Below are 26,135 nucleotides of genomic sequence, written 5' to 3' on the forward strand. Positions count from 1 at the left end.
GTTTTACCATCACAGGAATAAGTTACATCTTAAAATATACTGGGAGGAAAAAAAACAAAACACTTATTTAATTACAATAATATTTCACAATATTACTGATTTCACTGTATTTTCGGATCAAATAAATGCAGCCTCTGTGAGCAGAAGAAGCTTCTTTCAAAAATATTAAACTGCAAACTTTTATACAGTAGGGTATGTGGTTACATCCTTGGATTATTATTGACATGTTTTCTTAAAGTTTAGATCGGATTACATTTCAATAATGGATTACAGTCAAAATGATCCGTTTAGTTTGAAACTTCCTATCTGCACTGACAGTGAACAATGTAGCACAATAAAACTAGAACATGGTAATCAAAGAAACACTAAAGCTCTATTTCATCATTCTAGTTTTGTCACGTCACTCACTTTCAGTGTAGACCGTAAAGCTGTCAGGCCACTGGGTCCGATTAATCATGGGGTGCTCAATATTCCCGTCTGCTCCCACTCGGGGCCCGCTGCACTGACTCAGGACCTGCTATTGTCTTGTCTGGCGCAAGGTCTGGACTGAAAACCCCACAGACCTGCCAGAAAGTGAGTCAGTCTTTTCCACCCAGACACACTGAACATGCTGGAATGCAGCGCTGTTCTCGCTCTCTCTCTCCCCATCTCGGACTGTTTGACATGGTTTCTTTCTTTATTCCATTTAAAAATGTTCACCTCACTTCTGCTATAAAAGTTAAAAACTTCCCCGACATGCACCAACGGTATTGAGGATAAGACATGATTTCAGTACTACACTCTTAAAAATAAAGGTGCTTCACGATGCCATAGAAGAACCTTTTTGTCTAAATGGTTCCATAAAGAACTTTTAACATCTGAAGAACCTTTCTGTTTGACAAAAGGTTCTTTGTGGCGAAAGAAGGTTCTTCAGATTATAAAAAGGTAAGAAAGAGATGGTTCTTTAAAGAACCTTTGACTGAATGGTTCTTTGGGGAACCAAAAATGGTTCTTCTATGGCATCGCTTGAAGAACCTTTTGAAGCACCTTTATTTTTAAGAGTGTAAGCAGTAAATACCCACATGTCCAAAATCTAAGAAAAAGAAAAAAAAAAAAAAAAGATGAGAAACCGAGATTACAAAATAGAAATTCACCCAACTTGTAACTACATAATGTTGAAAGGTTCTCAAAAGGCTACGTTTTTTGCCATCTAGTGGCCAAAATACGTTACTTAAATTTGTTTTTTTTTAGTCTGCTTTGACCAAAAACTTCACTGGAGGAAACCTGTCCTGGGGATCCCCAACCACTGCACTGCATTTTGTTCATCTCCTTCATCCAAACACACTCATCAGCAGAGTCTGTAAGACTTGACTTGGGTGTTCAATGAGGGGGACATACAAAATGTGTAGTGGAGGGGGTCCCAGAGACAGGTTTGAGAAACACCGCTTTAAAGCACCTTTGGATTTTTACAATGCAACAATAAACAACATGTTTTGGAGTTACTTTGACCAATAAAATTGCACGACTTTTCTATTTCAAATAAATAAATACGTGGAACTGAACTGACCGTTGTTACTGAGACTGACAGAGCCTGCACATCGTCTCAAAGACAGTCACTTGACGCCACTTACTGGCGTAATGGTGTAACTGCAGAAAAAGACCACAAACATGCATGACATTTCTAATCAAAAGAAACGCTTGAACCGAGTATAGAATATTATTTTGAGTACAGAAATCTCTACTCGCACTTCTGAAATTCCTTGAGATTTCTAAGCTTCTCGTAACTGTGAGAATCCTGCTGATGATTCCATTTAGAATATTTCTTTTGCTTTTATTTTATACTATACTACTACTACTAGTACTACTACTAGTAGTAGTAGCAATACTAAATACATTTTGGTAGAACTTCGTGTTCAGGATTTGTCGAGACATTTAAATTTGGGCAGAACTAGAGGACAAACGCCAAGTAGAGACTGAGGCTGTTAAATATTGAAATCCAGAAACCATTCCTTTTTTACATGCAGACCTAGACGACACTAAATCATCCAACATGTGCATCCATCTGACTCCCCTCCAGCCACCGGTCAATCCTGCCCTGTGTTCATCCTCCTCCACTGACTTGACATGACTGCATTAAAGCAAATACATTTAGTTTCACCCTACATTAATAAACAGCCACTTTTATAGCTAATCACCATTTATTTTACTACTTACATTAGTTTTCGGCACTTTAACCATGCTAATGCGTCTTTTTTATTAATTTGCGTTAATTTTATTGGACATTAAAAGCAACGATTTATCATATAAATCGGAATTATGAGATATGTCACAATTATTAGATGAAAATTCGATTTATTTGACAAAAAAGTAATTATGAATTTAAAAACCGACATTTCTAAAAAAGTCAATTATAAATTTGATATTTAATTCCCAAATTAATTACTTCTCATAATCCTAATTTTTACGTACTTATGACTTGTATCATGATTTGATTTACCAAAGCATGGTTTTTTTTCTCCTAGGTGGTGGACATGGCCATATTTAAGCCCTCAGAGGAACAATTTCGAATTGAAAAAAAGAAGAAGAAAAAAGCAATAGGGCCTATAATTCTATACTTTTATTTTTTTAAATAGTCACAGAAAAGTCACTTTCATCTACTATAGCATCATAAAATATAGGCCCATAAGTGGCCATCGATATAAAAAGTTGCTTTTTGGATCTAGTAGGAGCTAACTGACAGAAATTTCACACTTTAACTTGGGATGTGAATTAAGGATAAAGCATAGTCTGGGAATGAGAAATCATAGTAAGTTTTTAAAACAAGTTACCGGGGGTTAACGGGCCATAATTCAAAGCAGAGAACAGCCGTGTCTGAATCAGTGAAAGTGTGTTGGACTGTCTAGGAGCCCAGACACACAAATCCTTTGCTTTTGGTTCAGTATAGTACATTAGTTAATCTTGGTTTCCGCTTACAGGCCAAAGCTTGTGCCATTTCCACAGAATCAGAATCAAAAGCTTTTTCATGAATCTTTTAGTGCAGATTTCTTTATTCATTTCTCCACATATGGTCTGCTAAATCACTGATATCTCCATACTGTGGTCAGGTCTTCAAAATGCAAAACTGGATACAAACCTGCTTTAAATTTGCTAATCATGGTTCAATATAAGAATGTTTAGGTGCCTAGCACATTGTGCAATTGTGACTTTGGATGCATCTTGCTATAAGTGGCAGAGACTGTTTAGCATAATCAGCCATGGAAAGCATTTTCCAAAAGCTAATTTCAGTGCCATGATTGCCTCTTTTTACATCACAGCAAATCCCCATAAATCTGTGCACAACCATCTTTCATCTCAGCTCAGCGTGTAGATTGGGTTTATTGCAGTATGTGGATGGGCGACCGTTTCATTTCTGTTTTACATCGAGAGATGACAGAATATCAAAAGAAACTGATGCAATGTTTTTCAGACACAAATCCTTCAGTGAAATGTTGCAGGGTTCAGAATACAGGGGGGGGGGGGGGTAATAATAAAAATAAAATAAAAAATAAAATAAAAAATAAAATAAAAAATAAAATAAAAAATAAAATAAAAAATAAAATAAAAAATAAAATAAAAAATAAAATAAAAAATAAAATAAAAAATAAAATAAAAAATAAAATAAAAAATAAAATAAAAAATAAAATAAAAAATAAAATAAAAAATAAAATAAAAAATAAAATAAAAAATAAAATAAAAAATAAAATAAAAAATAAAATAAAAAATAAAATAAAAAATATAAATAAAAAAATAAAATAAAAAATATATATAATAAAAAAAAATTAACATATAACAAAAATAAAAATAAAAAACCCAAAATGAAATAAAATAAATTATCAATGCAAAATGTTAAACAAGTACCATCTCATATTGTACATAGCATTATATATATAACATTTTCAACATTAACTAATATAAATACTGTTTTACTAACATATCTACATTCAAATGATAATATAATTTATCTTCTTAATTTTACTCTGCAAGAGCTTGTATAAGTCCGTAAAAGCACAGACTAATTGGAGTCAAGTTGCTTGAATTTGATGCTGATGAAGGAGGATATAAAACATGGTATAAAAATATCCACTGAGTGTTCAGTAATGCTGCCACACTACCTCATTCAATAATAAATGATGATATTTTTCAAAATGGATTCATCAAATGACATATAAATGAAATCACACATGACAGTGGATGTGAAAGTGTGTCTCTGGAATGCAACTGCACCTGTTGAAGTGGCTCGTCTTCTCACACACACACACACACACACACACACCCCATCATCATGCTGTAATCAGGAACACTGTGAACTGATAATGTGTTATCCACAGGCAGTCTGTATAGACACTGACCTATATACAAGTTATATAAAAGTCTCATCCCAGGCCTCTAGGTGTATGATTGTGTTTCTATTCAAAGTTAGCGCATTATCGTACAGTGTATCTGGTTAGGCTGTCTCATTATAACAGTCAGAGAATGAGAGCTGAAGGTCATTGAGAAACTTTGCTTCATCCCATTATCGCTGCACTGAATGTGAGGAATTCAAGAAGGTGCAGTCTTTGTTATCTGTCTCTTGTCACTTAAAACAATTGAAAGCGCCTGGGTTATGAGTTCATGAAACTGAACCCGTGATATTTGTCTTTCCACTGAAGAGCCCTACAGTCAACATCTTTGATGCTATTTACTTACTTCATGTTCCTAGTGTTATCATGCATGGTTCATTAGTGCGTGCTGTTCTAAGGAAACAAACTGTTCATCAAAATGTAATAATGTCACCTAGCCCTGATATTTCAACATTTCACAATCCAATTAAATGCATGCTTATAGTAATACATCACCTAAAAATAAAAATGTGCTAAAATGTTTCTCGTCCTCAAGCCATCAAAGATGTAGATGAGTTTGTTTCTTTATCAGAAGAGATCTGGAGAAATGTAGCATTTCATCACTTGCTCATCAATGGATCCTCTGCAGTGAATGGGTGCCGTCAGAATGAGAGTCCAAACAGCTGACAAAAACATCACAATAATCCACAAGTAATCTACGACTCCAGTTCATCAATAAACATCTTGAAAAGTGAAAAGCTGTGTGTTTGTAATAAACAAATCCGTCATTAACACATTTTAACTTTAAACAGCCACTTCTGGCCAAGATACGAGTCAACAAATAACACTTATTCCAGTGAAATAGTCCATCCCCTGTAGTCCTCTCACATCAAAAATCCACAGACGTATTTGTTTAGAAATGTTTTGGACTGCTTTTTTGCTTTTAAACAGTGCTTGAACTGTGCATATTTCTCTCCTGATTCAGACAAAATTACTTTTCCAGTGCAAAATTATGGATAGAGGACTCGCATTTTAATCAGTAGCAACAGTTCAAAATTTTACGTTTAAAAAAAGAAAATTAACTGATGGACTGGAGTGGTGTGGATTATTGTGATATTTTTATCAGCTGTCTGGACTCTCATTCTGACGGCACCCATTCACTGCAGAGGATCCACTGGTGAGCAACTGATGTAATGCTCAGTTTCTCCAATTGTTCTGATGAAGAGACAAACTCATTTACTTCTTTGATGACCTGAGGGTGAGCAAATGTTCATTTTTGGTTGAACTATTCCTTTGAAGCTCATTAACTAAGTATCCTGTTTCACCCAGAAATATAGCTTGCGAATGCTGTTTTTTCTTTTCTTTAAATGACTTGCTTTCAATCTCAGACATCTCCATTTGTGTCTGGATGACATGTCTTGACAGTTTTCAATAACTGTTGCATTAAATATGATTCCTCCAGAATCAAAGCTGAATTCGCTGTTATTTTGTGGCTCGTCCTGATGACAGTGAAACAGAGCGTATGAGTTGTTTCCGCTGGCCTTTTGGGCATCGACGTAGAACGAAGTCGTAGTTGGCTGATGTAGACATGGCATAATATACGTTGGCCTTTTCTGGAATATGCAACTCTACAACAAAAATATGCATACGAATTATAAACATTGCATATGTGCATCATTTTTAATAAACAGCATAAGATTAACCTTACATTCGTAGATTTAATTTAAAAATATGGGTTTCAGAACTTCCTCTAATTTAGTAGTGACACATTTTATTTGTTTAAATGAGTTTTCAGTACCTCTGCCTTGGGCCAGAACTTGTACGAGGGTGAAGTTCTGCTCACTAACATCCTCCAGGTTGTGTTTTTGCAGCGCTCTCTGGATCACCTGGACCGTCTTATCCTGACTGGTCAACTGTGCAAGAAATCATGAAAAAAAAAAATCATAAAAGCCAGTTGAGAAAGAACAGAAACCATCCAGTTTTTTAATAAATATTTACAGAAACTTAAGAAATGAAATAAATATTCCACAATCTTTAGTAGTTGATATTCAGCAGAGGAGGATATGAATGTTTGCTCAAAGAACAGGTTTTGAATGATGATCCTCACTGAATCATTTGAAGAGGTAGATTTATATTTAACAAACAACAACCTTTTATACAGCTTGTTGATTATGCATTTGATGATGATGATGATGATGATGAAGTAGCAAATAAAGAAGGTGCTAAATTGCACCCGTAAATAGCATGAATGCATTTTCTTAGGCTGTGTAATGAATAGATGAATAAAATGAATAATTTAGAGAGTATCTAAAAGAAAATTTCCTGTTTGGTTTTGGCAGAGCATTTGTAATGGTGTGAAAAGCAATCTCTATGATAGTTTATTTCCATTACGATACCAAAAACAGCTGTTTTTTTCTTCCATAATATCAAATTACTGAGATCCAAGAGGTGTTTTTTTAAAAAAAATCTAAAAAGCATGAATGCATTTTCTTAGGCTGTGTAATGAATAGATGAATAAAATGAATAATTTAGAGAGTATCTAAAAGAAAATTTCCTGTTTGGTTTTGGCAGAGCATTTGTAATGGTGTGAAAAGCAATCTCTATGATAGTTTATTTCCATTACGATACCAAAAACAGCTGGTTTTTTCTTCCATAATATCAAATTACTGAGATCCAAGAGGTGTTTTTTTTTTTAAATCTAAACTAACATTTTAAAACATTCACAAAACCAGGTCACAGATTTTGAAACACATTATCAATCTTTTATACTTAGATCTATATAAAACTGGCCAGTTTGTGCATTAATTTTATTATTTTTATTATATATTTACATATAATAAACATAATAATAATCATACAATTATATATCAAGCTAGTCAGATATCAGAGATGCAGGAATTACTCATTATTATTTTTATAATATATCATCATTATTATTATTAATTAATTCAACTATTAATTTAATTGTGTATGTATATACAAACTATTAAAAATGATGTCAAACCATATTGATGCTAGAGATGCAAGAATACATCATCATTATTATTATTATTGTCATCATTATTATTTTTAAAATGTGTGTGTGTGTGTATATATATTCAATTAATAATTTCATTAATTAAATAATTGTTTACACACACACACATACATATATATACACATACACATAATTAAATAATTGTATAAATATATATAATATAGATGCTGTACAATATGTATTATTACATGTATTGTACAAAATCTATAGTTAGTTACGACTTATTAAATGAGAAAAGCTGTCCTAAAAAATGCTGTTCCTGTCCCATACTCACCAGTATGCTCTTGTACATGTTTCCATTGTTGCAGAACTCCACGCTGACCCTGATGATGCACGAGTCGTCCACCTGTCTGTTGTAGAAGGGCAGGGAGGTCATAGAGACCGAGCGCTTGTGAGAGGAGACCAGGTGCGGGTCAGCTGACGCTGAAGAGGAGGAGGAGGAAGATGGATTCAGGTTGAGGTCCTGCTGAGAGCTGGAGGATGAACTAGACATGGTGGAGGAATCAGGAGAGGAAGACAAGGGAAAAGCCTCAGTGTTCTGACCACAGCTGGAAAGAGACTAGAGATGAGAGGAGACAGTCACATTTTAGAGACAGCACCATCACAATCATTTTCAAGTGTGACGCAACAGTACTGGTACAAATAGATTTGGATGATTAGATATAGATCAAAACAATTCCAGGTGACTTAACTTTGTGAGAGATAATGTAGAGTTGAACTGTCATTATAATGACTGAATGATAAAATGACATCAATTTTGTTGATTTGAGCTTAAATTATTTTATTATGCGAGAAGAATGAAAGCATATGGAACTAGCTCCATAGAAAATAGAGGATGCTGCTGAACGCACCAAGGTTATGGGTTCAATCTTGTTCAAATGTAGCCTCAGTGCATATAGCATGAATGCATGAATGTAATGTTGTGAAAGAGCATTCAACATGTTATTAAAACTTTTCAAAACTGAACAGCAGCTTCAAACGATGGAAGCGATTAGGACAAAAATGTCCAAGAATTTGAAGCATTCAAGTGCTGACGTCTGTCTGTCCCTGAATACGGTGCAGAGGGCATGACTCCTGACACACAGCACGCTTTTTTAATGCTGTGCTTGAGTCATGGCAGCGACGTAAACACGAGCGATGGGATATTAAAAACAAGGACAGAAGCTTTAGTAATGATGTCAAAGTCCTTAGAAGTGAACAGTGATAATATCTCCATGACCTTAAAAGACATAAAATGGCTCTTATGCACACCAAGGCATTTGCTTGATCAAAAACACAGTAAAAACTGTAATATTGTGGAGCATTATCACAATTGTATTTGAATATATTTTAAAATCTAATTTATTGCTGTGAATTTTCAGCATCATTACTCCTTTCTTCAGTGTCACATGATCCTTCAGATGCTGATTTGCTGCTCAAGAAACATTCATTCATATCTAAATATGAAAAGAGGTGTATTAAAACTACATGTATAAAAAAGTGAAAGTCCCTACTGATGTCTAAATCCACTAAATGAAACTGTCTAAATGAATAAATGTAAATGTGTATGAGTTCACACACAAGTACCGGTGCTATAAAAGACGCTGATTGAGAAGCGGATATTTCCTCAATTTCAGAGCCGCTGGATCCTGCCGAGGACACACTGATCTGGTCTGCGTTCTTTTTGGACCCCTCGTTACCTGATAAGAGCCTGCAAACAGATTTCTCCTATATTATGCTAATAAAAGCTTGCAGCTGACAGGACAGTTGCAGCAAACTTAAGTTAAAATGGTGTTTAAGCTGAACTTATACTCACGATGAGAGCTTTTTGGCGAGAGTTCGGTGCCTCCAACCGCTGTTGGATGGAGAAGTGTCATGAGGAGTCTCCAGCCGTCTGGAAAATTCATAGCTGAGGACAGGGAGACATGAGCACAATTCAAATCTAGGAAAAGGAGTAATATCATGCCAGATTTTGGAGGGAATCTCTTTAAAAATTATTTGTGAAACTTCAGGCTGTAAAATACATCAACTTCAGATTTCTATTATTTTTTAATTCATTCATTTATTTTTTTATTTATATTTGAAATATTTTATATTTGTATTCTATTTGATATTTTATTTATTTTGCAATTTTTAAGACTGTTTTGTTCTGTTATGTAAGATTACACTTCATTCTGTTGTTTTCCATTTTGTGTCTGTTTATATTTATATTATTACAAATTATATTATATTTTTGTAGTCTCACCTTTCCTGATCCGACAGCAGTTTCTGACTCTGTAGCCAGGCAGCAATCTGTGGATGATGAGGTAAAACATACTGGGAACACAATGCCTGCAGCTGACGGATCTGCCTTAAAATCTCATATTCCTGCAAAACAGTGCGAGTAATTCCCGTGAAACGAAGAGGCAAAGCGGCAACATAGAGCAAAAGATTAAAGAGGAATACAAGGAACAAAGCCACGACTGTTAAGTAACACACCCTGCACAAATAATCAGTCATAAGATTAATATCAGTGTGCGCCTTCAGAAGAAGAGAGTGCTCTGTAAACATAAGGCTATCTCTACGGCGCCAACGTCAAACCGCCGCTTCACAGAGGACTTCATATTTGTTCAGAATGGGCTCTTTAAGATCACACCAAATCTATAGCAACAACAACATCTGGACAAAGATGGCTCACTTTGGGTACATTTAATTAGACAGTTAAGAAGATAAAGAAAGAGAAGTACTCACCCGTCTCCTCTTTTCAAAATGAATGAGGCCACCCTGTTAATAGTATTAACAGAAATAAATCAAAATGATACATAATGACAATTCTGCGACAAATGTGCAACCAAATGAAAAGTGGATATAAAAATAATTAATTTACATTTTCAAAAGAAAATATGACTGATGCAAACATCAAGGTGTTGCTAGGTGTCTGCTATTGTCTTTTTTCCCTTAGTTGCTATGCAGTTGCTAGGGTGTTCTGGCTGGTCACTTGAGTGTTGCTAGGGTGTTCTGGCTGGTCACTTGAGTGTTGCTAGGGTGTTCTGGCTGGTCACTAGAGTGTTGCTAGGGTTTTGGGCATGATATTTAGGCACATTCTAATGCAGCTACTATGATGTTCTGAATGGTTTTTAGCATATTTTCTTCAAGAGTAGTCTGAGTGTTGCTAGGGTGTTGCTAAGGCGTTGCTAGGGAGTTCTGGCTGATCGCTAGAGCGTTGCTAGGGTGGTGGTGTGCATGATTTTTGAGCATAGTGTAAAGCAGCTACTATGATGTTCTGAGTGGCTTTTAGCACATTTTCTTCTAGAGTGGTCTGAGTGTTGCTAGGGCGTTGCTAAGGCGTTGCTAGGGAGTTCTGGCTGATCGCTAGAGCGTTGCTAGGGTGGTGGTGTGCATGATTTTTGAGCATAGTGTAAAGCAGCTACTATGATGTTCTGAGTGGCTTTTAGCACATTTTCTTCTAGAGTGGTCTGAGTGTTGCTAGGGTGTTGCTAAGGTGTTGCTATGGCGTTCTAGCTGGTCATTAGAGCATTGCTAGGGTGGTGGTGTGCATGACTTTTGAGCATATTGTAATGCAGCTACTATGATATTCTGAGTGGCTTTTACACATGTTCTTCTAGTAGTCTGAGTGTTGCTAGGGTGTTGCTAAGGTGTTGCTAGGATGATCTGAATGGTCACTAGGATGTTTCTAAGTGGTTGCAAGACAGTTGCACACACCCTAGGTGTTCCATGTGTTTTTAACACACAATAATATGGCTGTTTGGGTGTTCTGAGTGTTTTTAGCGCATGCTCTGCTAGGGGTATTCAGTCTAGTAAAGGCATTCTGAGTGTTGCTGGGATGTTGCTAGGGTGTTCTGTATGTTTTAAGCACACAATAATGTAGCTATTAGGGTTCTGTGAGTGTTTTTCAGCACATTCTCTGCCAGAGGTATTTTGAGTGTTGCTAGCGCCTTACTAAGCTGTTGCTAAGGTGTTGCTAGGGTGTTGAAACCCTGTTCTGGACAGCCATTAAGACATTTTTAAGTGGCTGCAAGGTAGCTACTGTGGTGTCCTGTTGATTTCAGTGCCCAATTGTGTGGCTGCTATAGTATTTAGGGTGTATTTAGTGCATTCTGTGCTAGTGTATGGTTACTAGGGAGTTGCTAGGTGTTTACTAAGCAATGAAAATGTAATATGTTGCATGAGCATCACTAACAAAGGCAAGCACTCAGTCATTTCTAAACAAACATGATTCTGATTCCAGCCTCACCTCCACAGTGTCCGGTAGGGCAGTGTCCAGCATGGTCAGTACTGTAAGGTATGTCCCCAGATATGGAACCGTCCCTCCAGCTGAGCTCTGTAAGAAATCACTCTGCTGTTAATCACCTGAACAGCATCACTCAAAAACACTGATTATTAAACAGAAAAAGAGTGCCATCTGTCATCATCTTTACCATCTGTTTCGTTAGAGGGCATCTCTTGGATGTTTTTGTGGTAGTGTTATCCATGTCAGTTTGACTCCCATCCTAAAATATGTGAGAAATAGCATGTAGTCAAACTAAGAGGTGACACTCTAATAATGATAAAAATACATAGCATAAACAAATACTAGGTAAAACAGTCAAAACTGAGCCCTTTGTTTTTTGTTCATCGATCACAAGAACAATGCTTTCATGTGAACTCTGAGATCAGGTCATTGCTCTGATAATCTCAGCACACTCTGGTCAAACAGACAACAAACATCACCTGTGTCTCAGTCCATAATATCATAAGTGGATTAAGAGAGAAAATAACTCCAAATGTGAGATCAAATGTCTTCCACTTGAAATTGCAAAAGAACGCTAAATTAAATTCACATACCGCTCGAACTGATTTAAAAAACCTGGATAAAGACAGCAAAGTCTATTCAAGACATATTGATTTGTGGGATCTTTTCATCAGGTAGCACAATGTCCCAGTGCTGCTATTGTTAACTAAATCTATTCGTTTTTGTAAATGAAATAAAGCTGAAATAAATATTATATAAAAAACTTGAAAATGTTGCCTTGTGAACCAACTGAAGTAAAGAGGTTTAAACTGAAGTACTAACATTATTAAACTGAAATAAATTATAAAAATTAAAAAAACACTAATAAAATTGACAAATGCACATTACAAAATTACAAAAAATTAAATTAAAAACTGAAAATGTAAAAATGAAAGCTAATTCAAAAATGGTAAAATATTAATAAAAACTATGATAGTATATAAATTATACTGAAACTGATGTGTTCATAGCTTACATCCACAAAGATTTCTCGGCTGGTCAGAACACAGTTCTCATCTGGGAACGTTTCACACAGGTTCCCAAAGACAGACATGGCCTCTCTAGAGATACAGAATCAGAGGTTTACAACAAAATACGGCTTAACCTTAATGTTTTCAACCAATGGCTCAGGTTTTCTATTAAGCCATTGGAAAAAAAACTATATAGAGAACAAAACCAGCTATACGAGACCAGTGTTGGGGAGGTTACTTTGGAAATGTAATAGGTTACAGATTACAAGTTACCCTTTTTAAAATGTAATAAGTCGTGTAACTATTTTATTTCAATTACTTTATTAAAGTAACTGATCAGATTGGATGACTTTTCCATTACTTTTCTAAATTTCTAACAAATGTTTTTAACTGTTAATCTTTTTCAAACATTTAAAGCAGTCCGGGTTAACCTTACAGTAGCACTTACCGTAGACTTTCAAAATCCTTCATCACTTGAATTAAGATTGCAATGATTTCATTTTAAATCACAGCCACTACAAAATCAGACTTTAGCACCTCTTTTTACTGTGAGATCGTTCTGAGGTTACATACGGATTTAAAATCATAATAGCTTTTGAAATCAAATCATGACATACCCATGACAGGCATCTAACAATGCTTTGGAAAAAACAGTTAATCTTAAAAATTAAAGTAAATAACTTAAATAGGAAATCAAACAGAACTAAATGAGCATGTGTCCTAAACTCCTGAACCCTGTGTCATATTTTAGAGCAGTCAATGCAATTTGGGAAAGAACTCAATTAAATCTGTACGTGTGTGTGAAAATATTCAGATGTAACCCCCTTTTTAATTGTTAACATTTTCATAAGTAACCGTAATTACGCATTATTTCTCAGTAACTGTAAGAGACTACAGTTACATTTATTTTGTAATTACACTGAACAAAATTATAAACGCAACACTTTTGTTTTTGCCCCCATTTTTCATGAGCTGAGCTCAAAGATCTAAGACTTTTTCTATGTACACAAAAGGCAACAATCGGTTTGCATAACCAAAGAATTTCTGCACATTTTAGAGTGGCCTTTTATTGTGGCCAGCCTAAGGCACACCTGTGCAATAATCATGCTGTCTAATCAGCATCTTGATATGCCACACCTGTGAGGTGGATGGATTATCTCGGCAAAGGAGAAGTGCTCACTAACACAGATTTAGACAGATTTGTGAACAATATGTGAGAGAAATAGGCCTTTTGTGTACATAGAAAAAGTTTTAGATCTTTGAGTTCAGCTCATGAAAAATGGGGGCAAAAAACAAAAGTGTTGCGTTTATAATTTTGTTCAGTGTAAATTACATAATTCTGTGACATATAACTAGTTACTCCCCAACACTGACTATAGCGACTATAAAAGCCCATAAGATTTGTGTATCTGTACCTGCTGACAGCAGCCCATGTCTTCCTTAATCTATAGATGGGGTTGGACTGAAGCGCAGACAAAATGGCCTTAACAGAAGAGAAGTTCTTCAGCTCTCTGCACACCTGCGTGAAAAGAAAAGTCATTCTTTAACACAGTTTTTCACATGATCTGTGAAAGAGTCTTTAAAAAGACTAAACACGAGAGTGACTTTGAAACACTGAAGATCATTTAAACCTGCAGCTGTCTCTAAAAAAAGAGCGAACCTGTGCAATCCCAACCCATTTCTCAATGACTCTGGCTCTTTGCGTGACAGACGACGAGGATCGAAGCAGAGAAGTGATGACCCAGTTGGTGACCGCATTGAACTGGGCGATGGTGGCCCAAATAGTGGGTGAGAGGTTCTCCTTCTTGTCCCGTTGAGACCACACACAGCCCAGACACTGGAAAGGGACCACCTTCATAAACAGGTCCTACAACATCAGGAACACCAACATTACAAGTCTATATGAACATGAGGAGTCGCACAGAAGCAAAGAATAAAAACTTGCACTCACAGCGTCCATTCGCGTGAGCTGTTCAGCAACACCCGTAACAGAGAAACCCATGAAATCTGCCAGGATATCTGCCTCATAGACCCCTTTATTCAAGGCTGATTCTTCTATTTGATCAACTGGACCACCTGCCACAACATCAGAAGACACTGATTCAAGAGGCTAAATGTTGATCTACACACATTTTTATAGCAATAAAAAACTTAAAATGATGTGCAAATCAAATAAAAAAAGCAATAATTCTCAATATATAATCCAATCTATCTATATAACTGAGAGACTATATAGAATATTTGTGCATTTGTAAAAATAAAAATGTGTACATTCAAAAACACAAATAAATAAAATGAATTTAAACATCCATTTGTAACACTGCAGCACTAGTTAAGTAAGTGACCTGCAAAAAGAATACTACATAATATAAGGTAATATTAAATATGGTTAAAAAAATACATATATATATGCATACACTAAATAAATGTTTGGGGTCTGTAAGCTTTTTTTAATGTTTTTGAAAAGATGCCTCTTATGCTCACCAAGGCTGCATTTATTTGATCAAAAATACACTAAAAACAGGCAAATTGTGAAATGCTATTACAATCTTAAATAAATGTTTTAAAGTGTAATTAATTCCTGTATTTTCAGCATCATTACTCCAGTCTTCAGTGTCACACGATCCTTCAGAAATCATTCTATGCTGATTTGCTGCTCAAGAAACAGATGATTATTGATGTAGAAAACAGTTGTGCTGATTAATATGTTTGTGGAAACTGTGATACATTTGTTCTGGACTCTTTGATGAATAGGAGAATCAAAACGAACCGCATAAATGAAGAGTTAATTTGCAAAAACAGATAACAGATAAGTTTTTAACAATTTCCAAAAAATCATGTTTTTTCATTGTGCATTCCAATTAATCTCAATCAAACTGTAGTTGGGTTATTTTGATTAAGTAAAAATAACTAACTAGCTGACAATAAAAACATGATAACATAAAAGAACCATGATTTTTGAAAATTAAAAAAGGGAGTTATCTGGTTTTGCAAATAAACATTTTCAGCCTACAACAATAGCTGACTGATGAGCACATCAAATAAAAAAAGTGATAATCCACAATAGATTATCCAACAATGACCTTCAGCCTGGAAGTTCTTAAGGAGCGTTTCATAGTGCTTGGCCAGGGGGAAGAAAGCGGGGTGTCCTCTCAGCTGTAAGCACATGAGACGCAGGGACGAGTGCATGGGAGCATCCCTCAAATCATCACTGTACTCCTCCAACCACATCTGAAGCACAGTCCACAAAGAGCTGTGAGGAAACCAGGAAAGAAGAAAATATTGAAGCTGTATTTTCAAAACTGTTTTACACAAACTGTACAAATTCACAGCACTACAGAGCCACAGTGTTTTATATAATTATATATATACAGTTATAATATACTGTATAGCCTATAAGACGTGTGTGTATAATACACACATCAGCTTTGTAAATCAACAATGACAGTTTAGTATACTGCACATTAAAGGTTAAAGGTGACAAAAATCATATTATCAGAGTATGTTTTTACCTGTTAGGGTAATTGGTGCTGTCAAGCGCAGAGGCCAGGTTGTCCCTATTAGGAAAAAAATGAAAAAGTACAGTTCTTTACAAATACTATTTATGTATAAACATTACCAGGACTGTTTGTGTTTAATTATTTGAAGACGTCTTGTCATAGAACCGTCTCGACAAAACAGTGTAAAAAGAGACGGTAGCTATAAATCAAACTACCAAGACACACCTTTATATTTTACATGTTCAAGAATGATATAAAGACTGATGCAGAACTGCTTAAAACCTTTATTTATTAGTACCTACCTGCATTGTTTTCCAGTAAAAAAAATATCTAAAAGACACATTTACTAGAGAAGCTTAATAAATAAATGCAATAAATAAAATAAATGCAAAAAGTGTGATAAATAAAAAGAGTGCAATAAATAAAAATTGTGCAACAAATAAATAAATAAATAAAGTGTAATAAATAAAAATAGTGCAATAAATAAAAACTTGTGCAACAAACAAATAAATAAATAAATTGTGATAAATAAATAAAGCGTAATAAATAAAAATTGTGCAATAAATAAAAAATAGTGTAACAAATAAATAAAGTGTGATAAATAAAAATAGTACAATAGTACAACATATAAATAAATAAATAAATGTAATTAGGTGTATATGGTATTGGTCTAACATCCTTCAAACTTTAAAAGTGATGCTTTTAATTTGCAAGATTTAACCAACACCCAAGGTACGAGCTGTGTTTTCAGACAAGTCATATCTATTCTGTAATTTGTCTGGCTGATTTAATGAAGAGGCTTTTACAAACCAGGTGTTAAATCAAATATGTGAAACATATCATTAAGCACTGCATATACAACATATAAATAAATAAATAAATGTAATTAGGTGTATATGGTATTGGTCTAACATCCTTCAAACTTTAAAAGTGATGCTTTTAATTTGCAAGATTTAACCAACACCCAAGGTACGAGCTGTGTTTTCAGACAAGTCATATCACATATCATTAAGCACTGCATAATTAATATATGCAGGGCTTCTTCAACGTCATAAAGAAGGTTGATAAGTATATAAAGCCATGAACCCTCAGAGATGACCAATGGAAACAGAGTTCAAGGAAGTGGTCAGTGATGACGTATCTTGATGTAGGGGGAAAAAAACAACACACAAACTAGAGATAAGCAAATGCAGCTGGCCATCACAAACTCACATTTGCATGTGCACACGTCTAAACACACACCTCTGGAGGAGCATCTCGATGAGTTTGTTGGAGCTAGTGAAGGTGCGATACGTGGACAGCAGTATCCTGCCATAGTCTTGCTCCTGACAGCAGGGGTCCAGAAGGTGAGAGACCAGCTTGTCCAGCGTAGCCGCTTTTAACCTGCGTACTTTACATGTTCGGTACTGAACGAAGGCCTCTGTAGGATCGGCCGACTGCTGAACCGGCTCTCTGCGCAGGGTGATCCCAAACACCGCCCCATCTTCATGCTCCTCACCCCACTCCTGAACAGGCTCCTTTGCCACAGATATGAAAAACATTACTACTACTAATAATACTGTAGTGATAAAAAAACATTACTACTAATAATAGTACTGTAGTGATAAAAACATTACTACTAATAAACATTACTACTACTAATAATAATACTGTAGTGATAAAAAACATTACTACTAATAATAATACTGTAGTGATAAAAAACATTACTGCTAATAATAATACTGTAAATATTACTGTAGTGATAAAAACATTACTACTACTAATAATAATAATACTGTATTAATAATAGGCTACAGTAGTTCACCAAAAAATTAATGTTACGATTTTCTTTTTTTACTTATCTGCATTGTTCCAAATCTATACTTCTGTTTTGTTTTGGGTTTTTTTTGTTTTTGTTTTTTGTTTTGTTTTGTTGTTGTTGTTGTTGTTGTTTTTTGATGTTGTTCGTTGTTTGCTTTGTTTTGTTTAGTTTAGATTAGAAAAGGAGTTTCTTTAAAGAATTAAAGCATTTTCATTTTGGAGGGAATTATTTGTATAATTATTTTTTAAATATCTTTAGTATAATATATTAATACAAGATATTATATTTAGTATATTATATTAAATATCTGACATAAATATGTGATTAATTATGGTGAAAACATAATAGAAATAGTGACCACCAAGTTACAACACCTACAGTAAAATACACACTTGTTCCAGAGTTTAAAAACTACAGTAAAAAAACAGTAATATTTGAATATATTTTAAGATGTAATTTATTCCTGTGAGCAAAGCTGAATTTTCAGCATCATTACTCCAGTCTTCAGTGTCACATGATCCTCCAGAAATCATTCTAATATGCTGATTTGCTGCTCAATAAACAATTATTTTTATCAATGTAGAAAACAGCCGTGCTGCTAAACATTTTTGTGATACGTTTCTTTCTGCATTAAAAGATGAATAGAAAGCACAAAAGAACAGCATTTATTTAGAAATATTTTGCAACATTATAAATGTCCTTACCATCACTTTTAATCCATTTAATGCATTCTTGCTGGATAAAAATATTCATACGTAAATAAATAAATAAATAAATCTTACTGACCCTAAACTTTAATGTATTCTTACATTTTAAAATCTTCATATTACAAACATTTGAGTTTAGCAAGAGACCTTAATGCAAACTATAGCATAGCACCTAAATGGATGAGCTATATTCTAAATCAAATACTATCAACAAAAAACACTACCCATAATGCACTATTTGTATAACAACACTGGGCAGTTATACAATCCTGTCAGCTAAAAGCAGCATGGATTTGCAAACCACAGACATGAGGACAAAGAGTCATTCTGACGAGCAGCTGATGTGACTAACATTATGGCAAGTCCACACACACACACACACACACACACACACACACACACACACACAAACACAAACACACACACACACACACACACACACACACATCCACACACACACACACACACACACACACACACACACACACACAAACACAAACACACACACACACACACATACACTGCTGAGAGTGGGTTATGTGCTCACCATAAACTACTATTATGAGCTGCTGTGACACTCAAAACTATCAATTACAGCCCATTATTGCCAAGGATAAACAAGGCGAGAGCTGAAGATGTGAAAACACAGGCAAGCAAAACAAGAGACTACTGCTCAAATCCAAAGTGCTTGAAAAAGGAATAATAGCAGTCGCTAGGGTGTTTTGGGTGGCCAGCAAAGTTTAAAACTCTTGTTTTTAAGGCAGTGGCTATTTGAAACAGCATGTCTGCCTCATAACTACAGCTATTGTAACTCACAATCGGAATATAACATGGGTCTTTCCTGACGAATAAACAAAGTGAAACGTCTTTTGATTTATTCCAGTGAACAAACACTACAGCTAATGAGAAGCTGTCCGCAGCTCAAGAGGAACAGCACTTCAGTTCAAAGGACATGCACCTGGGACCTTGTATTTTCAGCCTGGGACACAACACATATCATTATACATAAAAAGCATATCATTAAAGCTGCATAATATGACAGGCACAATGATTCTGTCTCTCAAAACATCCTTAAATCATTTTATCTTTACGCTCCTACCCATTCTCAGTGCTCTTTCAGCTCTATATCTCCTCTAAACCGCACGTTAATGGTTACTGTAGACGCATTCATAACATTTTTCACTCGATCACACGAGGTCATGGGCGTCTGCCATCAGATAGCAGGACACGAGAGAAACTGGCTATTACTCAAGGACCAGCAAAAGAATAACGTCTGCTTTCTGATGCTCAACAAACCCTCCAGGCCATGTGTGTTGTCAGTAAAGCACAGAACTGGCACATGAGAATTTTTTCCCCTCAACAAAATAAGCTGTTCAACAAAAGCTGAACTGGAAGTGCTGCTGACTAAGTCATTTACTTTGGCTTAATGTCTGCTGCCCACATTCACCAGGCCAAATCTCACAAAATAGAGGCACATGACACACACCACTGGGCACAAACTGCTGGCTGCTGATGATTAGTTAGTTAGCACAATGAGACAAATGTGACAGAAACAAAATGGAAAACAGGTTTCACGTCAAAACCAAGTCAATTATATCGCAATGTGTCTTAAATACAGTATATTCTATAAGATACACTCAATATTATACTCTCTTTCTCTCTCTATATATAATAATTTTTTGATATGCATTTAAAATGCATTATGGTCTATTGAAGCAAGCAAGCAAACAAACAAACAAACTAACTAACAAACAAATAAATAAATAAATGTACAGAAAGATTGGGTAAAAAAATTAACTTCTGTTTTGGCAGACAAAAACTTTAATAAATCAACTGTGACAAATTATTGGTTTTGAACTTATTTTCACTTGATTCATCTAGATTCTAGATATTGAACTAAATATTAGCTTGAAACAAAATGGAAAACAGGTTTCCCATCAAATGTTAAATAAATAAACAAAAGTCATATCGCAATGTGTCTTAAAAATATACAGTATATTCTATAAGATACACTCAATATTATACTCTCTCTCTATATATACATATATCATTTTTTTTTATAATAATTTAAAATGCACTATGGTCTATTGAAATAAATAAATAAATAAAATGTAAATATGTAAAGTGCAAGCAAGAGACAATTGGGAAAACATAAATCTACTGTTTTGACCGACAGAAATTAAAATAAATAAATTGCATAAAATTACAACAATTTTTTAAAAACATTTGTATTTTATTATTTTATATTATTTATTTTTTTGCAGTTTTTGTGATTATGATTCTGCATTATTACGGTGGTATATGCAACTGCGATCGCACATTCTGGACTTGGCAAATGTCTATTGTCCAGCTACGTATGAAATTATTGTTCATTTTGCTTTTGTCATTGTGAAGCGTCCTTGAGCTTGGGAAAGGCGCTATATAAATTAAACATTATTATTATTAAACTTATAAGAAGTTTGATGTAATTTTATGCAACATAATATAAGTTTAATGTAATTTTATGTGGCACTATGTTTAATGTATTTTTTAATGTTTATGTAAAACCACATTAGCACACACACATTGCCTATAGCCTATACAAAAAATATATTGACAAAAATGATTCACTTTTGCTCTACATATTCACTTTATGCAAGATCATTTGACCAAACCCACTACTAGAAAAAAACATTTGTGGAATTGAGTTTTTGATAGCTTTTGTGACAACTTGCCCCGACGAGCTATGATTTATGACAATGTAGTTGAACACAGTAACGTCAAGCCCCTCTCTCTGCCCCACATTGAACGGCCTCGTCTGTCAGCACTGATGTATATCTGTCAGGTGCTGGGACAGCACATTTTCTGAACACGATCTCTTACTCTATTTAAAGAGCATTCAGGCCACAGCAACACACTGCATTCAACACATACAACTCAATACACAACACACTTACATTACGCGCAACTATAAAGTACTTATCATTCAAAAACAGACATTAGAAATAAATAATGCATCGTCTTACCATTGTCAACTCCCATTTTCCCATTTCTACGAGGATGCTTTTATCATATAATCCTTCCCATCCTCATAAATAACCATAAAAGCCTGGAAAAACTTAGTTGCCTTGTTGAGAATAAAAGCATTTCGCTAGAAAATAAACATTTTGAGAGTTGCATATAACATTAAAGTCATTACGCTATTTATAACATCTTACAGTTCCACATAAAACAAACTTTTTGAATAATAAGCGATTATCATGGATATAAAATCAAACGATTATTAGCGTGCAAATTCTCTCTAACTATCAGAAACGCCTATAAACACACACATCAGGGTAGAACATCCTTGCTTTGAGGCAGACAGATCGCACTAATGTGTCGTTTCACCTGCGCTCATAAGGGCATCGTAAAGTGGGAGGCGTTAAAGAAGGAAGCATCTCACCATTTAGGCTACACTGTAAGCGACGACACAAAGCTATAACGTTGATAGTATATTCAATAAGCAATATGCGAAAAATGTAATGACTTTAAATCGAGTTTCTGACTGAAAGCTGCAAGGCGCAATCTGTTGAGCTTCCTCTCAAGCGCAAGCCATGGCTCTGTCAAGCTAAACTTTCATCTTAAATATAATAAAAAAAAAACACTGAGGCTGTTTGTGATATGCACATCATGTTTTTTTTACATGTACAAATGTAAAAGGTAGCCTACCTCCTCAAGAGAACGCGAAGTTAATAATAGGCTATCATTTATTTATTTTTATTTAGTCATTTAGCAGACGCTTTCTCCAAAGCCACTTACAAATGAGGACAACAGAAGCAATCAATTGTAGTATTAAAACAACTAAAAACAGATCCAAAACTACAAGCTAAAACTTTATAAATACTATATATATATACACATTTTAAAAATAAAGAAACTAAATAAAAATGACAAATGCATACAACAAAATTTCAAAACTTAACCTTTATACTGTATATACTGTATATGTACATACACATTTATAAATTCAATATGTATATCATTTCCTTTCCATTTAGTTTGTTGAAGTATTAAAATAATTAGTAGTAACACTTAATAAAAGACCTATACAGACATAATAAATTCAGACAATTTAACTAAAATTAAAATAAATAACAAACCAAAATAATACAAATCAAATGACAGTAGTTTATCAGTAATCCTAAAAAAATAGCACTGCCAAACTTACATGCTAAAAAACAACAACTTACTTACACATAGTAAGAAATGGTTATAAAAACTGAAACAGAAGTGATTCAAGTAGTAGGAATATATATATATATAATTTTTATTTAAATTTTTTTTTAGGCATGTGAGGTTTTTCTAGAGTAACTTTTTTTGACCTGAACAAAACGTGCATTCATGAAAAGGTTACTTTAATAAATAAATAAATAAATATTATACCACTACTTGTGCCATTTTCCCCCAATATTAACATTGCCTATATATAGGGTAGGCTGCTTATATATCTAATATATCAAGATGTATATAGATAATGATAATGTCTCAACACAAAATCAATTTGAATTTTTAAAAAGTAATAAATAATGCAGTTACTGTCAGTGCCATAATTTTAGAGAATTATGGCATTGACATTAATATATATATATAATATTGAACTCTAATATTATGGCACTGACAGCAGCTACTGATATATTTTCATGAAATTTATTAAATGCATCAGTAGTTGCTATATATGCTATATTGGTTCAATGGATTTTATATAAAAATTTTATTTATATACGTGTATAAAATTTAAATAAAATGTATATTTCAAAATACACTTTGATTTTCTGTGTACCAATCATATTATGCAGGCTCTGACAGCAAATCTTATATTTTAAATATTACTTCTATATCCTCATAAACTTCAGGGCTTGAGATGAAGTGCCTTTGGGAAGGGCTTTTCTGGTTGGTGCACAACGGAGGCCAAGAGCTCAGTGTGGGTCCCGTGGGACTGGTGTGACGTGCTTACTGTCCTCACTGCCGATCATCTGATCTAGCCGCTACTTGCCAAATAATATTTTACACACTGGTAGAGACATGTGTGCTTCATTAGCTACTATGAGAGCAGGTGGAATTTTCCAATCTCAAATTATGTTTTAATATATATATATTTTTTTTTTTAATTATGCATGTGAGGTTTTTCTAGAGTAACTTCTTTTGACCTGAACGAAACGTGCATTCATGAAAAGGTTACTTTTATAAATAAATAAATAAATAAATATTATACCACTACTTGTGCCATTTTTTCCCCAATATTAACATTGCCTATATATAGGGTAGGCTGCTTATATATCTAATATATCAAGATGTATATAGATAATGATAATGTCTCAACACAAAATCAATTTGAATTTTTTTTAAATAATAAATAATGCAGTTGCTGTCAGTGCCATAATTTTAGAGAATTATGGCATTGACATTAATATATATATATATATATATAATATTGAACTCTAATATTATGGCACTGACAGCAGCTACTGATGTATTTTCATGAAATTTATTAAATGCATCAGTAGTTGCTATATATGCTATATTGGTTCAATGGATTTTATATAAAATTTGTATTTATATACGTGTATAAAATTTAAATAAAATGTATATTTCAAAATACACTTAGATTTTCTGTGTACCAATCATATTATGCAGGCTCTGACAGCAAATCTTATATTTTAAATATTACTTCTATATCCTCATAAACTTCAGGGCTTGAGATGAAGCGCCTGAGGGAAGGGCTTTTCTGGTTGGTGCACAACGGAGGCCAAGAGCTCAGTGTGGGTCCCGTGGGACTGGTGTGACGTGCTTACTGTCCTCACTGCCGATCATCTGATCTAGCCGCTACTTGCCAAATAATATTTTACACACTGGTAGAGACATGTGTGCTTCATTAGCTAAGCTACTATGAGGACAAAGACACGTAGAGAAACTGTAGTATTAAGTAATCATGAAATGATTTTACATTATTTAGCCCTATGAAAAAGGCTAAAGTAAAATATTTCTCCATGAGAAATACTCATATCAAGAGAAAACTCATCTTTAACACATAATTTCTTTAAAGTGAGTTAAAAGGCAACTGGCTTATAGCCACAGATCTGCTCTAGTTTGGAGCTCCTGCAAAAAAATAGATTGACTTCTGTATAGTTGGTCAACAACGCCACCTTGTGGGTGACTGAAAATGCGAAAGTTTTATCCAAGTAACTAGATTAAAAAAGCGTGATAAACGGTAAAAAACATAAAAATAAATGTTGCGCTACAAACCAGTGCGTTTAGGAATGCAATAATAAAGGAAAATAATATGATACGAAATACCAGTCTGCAGTTCTCCATGAGAAATACTCATATCAAGAGAAAACTCATCTTTAACACATAATTTCTTTAAAGTGAGTTAAAAGGCAACTGGCTTATAGCCACAGATCTGCTGTAGTTTGGAGCTCCTGCAAAAAAAATAGATCGACTTCTGTATAGTTGGTCAACAACGCCACCTTGTGGGTGACTGAAAATGTGAAAGTTTTATCCAAGTAACTAGATTAAAAAAGCGTGATAAACGGTAAAAAACATAAAAATAAATGTTGCGCTACAAACCAGTGCGTTTAGGAATGCAATAATAAATGAAAATAATATGATACGAAATACCAGTCTGCAGTAGGCATTACCTTGTTTTATTTTTTATTTAGTGGCAGAAACGGGCTTCCATACTTTACAATAAGGTCCCATTAGTTAATAAATTAACTAACGTAAACTAACAATGAGTTACATTTGTTAGAGAATTTCTTAATCTTTGTTAACATTAGTTAACAAAAATACAACTGTTCATTGTTAGCTCATGTTTAATTAATATTCACATATTACACTTGATTTTAATAATCAGTATTAGCTACTGTTTAAAGTAACATTATTAAGATTTTACTTTATTTTTTACTTTAGAAGCATTTTTCATTGTTGGCTAACGTGATCCAAGTAGTTAAGTAAGTTAACAATAGGAACCTTATCGTAAAGTGTAACCTTTTTATGATTTAATACCCTGTTTCACTTGGATAAACGTCACATTATTGAAGAAAATAGCTTGTGAATTCCTTTTTTAATGTTATTCTCAAGATCATTTACCCTGACAGTCTATTTAGTCCCTTAACACACAATTACTGAATGATTGACAACTCAATGAACCGCAGGTATGATTGAACCTTGTGACCATTCAGTAAATGAGATTATTTTCCCACATATAATTACAAATTTGCATTAGTTTTCCATTGTTTTGTCGGGAGCCGTCAGCTGCATCGTCTCGTCACGTGAAGTAGGGGTCCGAGCCGCATCCGCGTCCTTCATCAGGATGTCGCACAGCTCTGTGGTCATGCGATACGGCCGCGCTGCAGAGCCGTCATTGCGCTCAAGGTCTTCACCTTTGTGTGGTGTTAGTGATGTTTAGTAATGTAAAGACAAAGCAATTGTGTAGGTATGATAAATGTGAAATTGGGTTTGTGAGGAACAGATGTTAAAATATGAAGGTGTTGAATAGAAAACCCCAGGAGG

At 34.3% G+C, this 26,135-nt stretch overlaps 2 protein-coding genes and 1 long non-coding RNA gene across 5 annotated transcripts in view; all 3 read right to left on the reverse strand.

The window, feature by feature from the left end:
• Positions 1-276: 276 nt before the first annotated feature.
• LOC107550239 (uncharacterized) lies at positions 277-2,218 on the reverse strand. The gene is made up of 3 exons (XR_001604636.1): positions 2,194-2,218; positions 2,047-2,107; positions 277-563 (listed from the first exon to the last, which is right to left on the reverse strand). It is a non-coding gene; the product is annotated as an uncharacterized lncRNA (long non-coding RNA).
• Positions 2,219-5,587: 3,369 nt separating this feature from the next.
• LOC107550259 (ral guanine nucleotide dissociation stimulator-like 1) lies at positions 5,588-21,939 on the reverse strand. The gene is made up of 17 exons (XM_016231504.1): positions 21,608-21,939; positions 17,337-17,611; positions 16,107-16,151; positions 15,678-15,847; positions 14,546-14,670; positions 14,255-14,461; positions 14,010-14,113; positions 12,600-12,684; positions 11,772-11,843; positions 11,588-11,674; positions 10,084-10,116; positions 9,599-9,720; positions 9,170-9,262; positions 8,941-9,064; positions 7,649-7,933; positions 6,136-6,250; positions 5,588-5,965 (listed from the first exon to the last, which is right to left on the reverse strand). The coding sequence occupies exons 1-17, from the start codon at positions 21,629-21,631 to the stop codon at positions 5,820-5,822; spliced, it is 2,112 nt and encodes a 703-aa protein (XP_016086990.1). The 5' UTR covers positions 21,632-21,939; the 3' UTR covers positions 5,588-5,819.
• Positions 21,940-25,542: 3,603 nt separating this feature from the next.
• LOC107550258 (choline transporter-like protein 2) overlaps positions 25,543-26,135 on the reverse strand; it is a 19,125-nt gene continuing 18,532 nt past the window's right edge. For 2 of the 3 annotated variants that reach the window (XM_016231502.1, XM_016231501.1), the window contains exon 22: positions 25,543-26,005. In XM_016231502.1, the coding sequence (XP_016086988.1) occupies positions 25,845-26,005 (161 nt within the window). In that variant the 3' untranslated portion in view covers positions 25,543-25,844. Of the gene's footprint in view, positions 26,043-26,135 lie in introns of all 3 variants that reach the window. The other variant, XM_016231503.1, reaches the window with a different exon arrangement.

Source organism: Sinocyclocheilus grahami, unplaced genomic scaffold, assembly GCF_001515645.1.
Source record: "Sinocyclocheilus grahami isolate Dianchi unplaced genomic scaffold, SAMN03320097.WGS_v1.1 scaffold393.1, whole genome shotgun sequence".
Lineage (NCBI taxonomy): Eukaryota > Metazoa > Chordata > Actinopteri > Cypriniformes > Cyprinidae > Sinocyclocheilus > Sinocyclocheilus grahami.

Coding starts and splice junctions, on each gene's coding strand:
- LOC107550259 (XM_016231504.1), bottom strand. CDS start 21,631: ATGGGAAAATGGGAGTTGACAATG. Junction 12,685..14,009: donor ACATGGGCTGCTGTCAGCAG/GTACAGATACAC, acceptor CTGTATCTCTAG/AGAGGCCATGTCTGTCTTTG. Junction 11,675..11,771: donor GCCCTCTAACGAAACAGATG/GTAAAGATGATG, acceptor GATTTCTTACAG/AGCTCAGCTGGAGGGACGGT.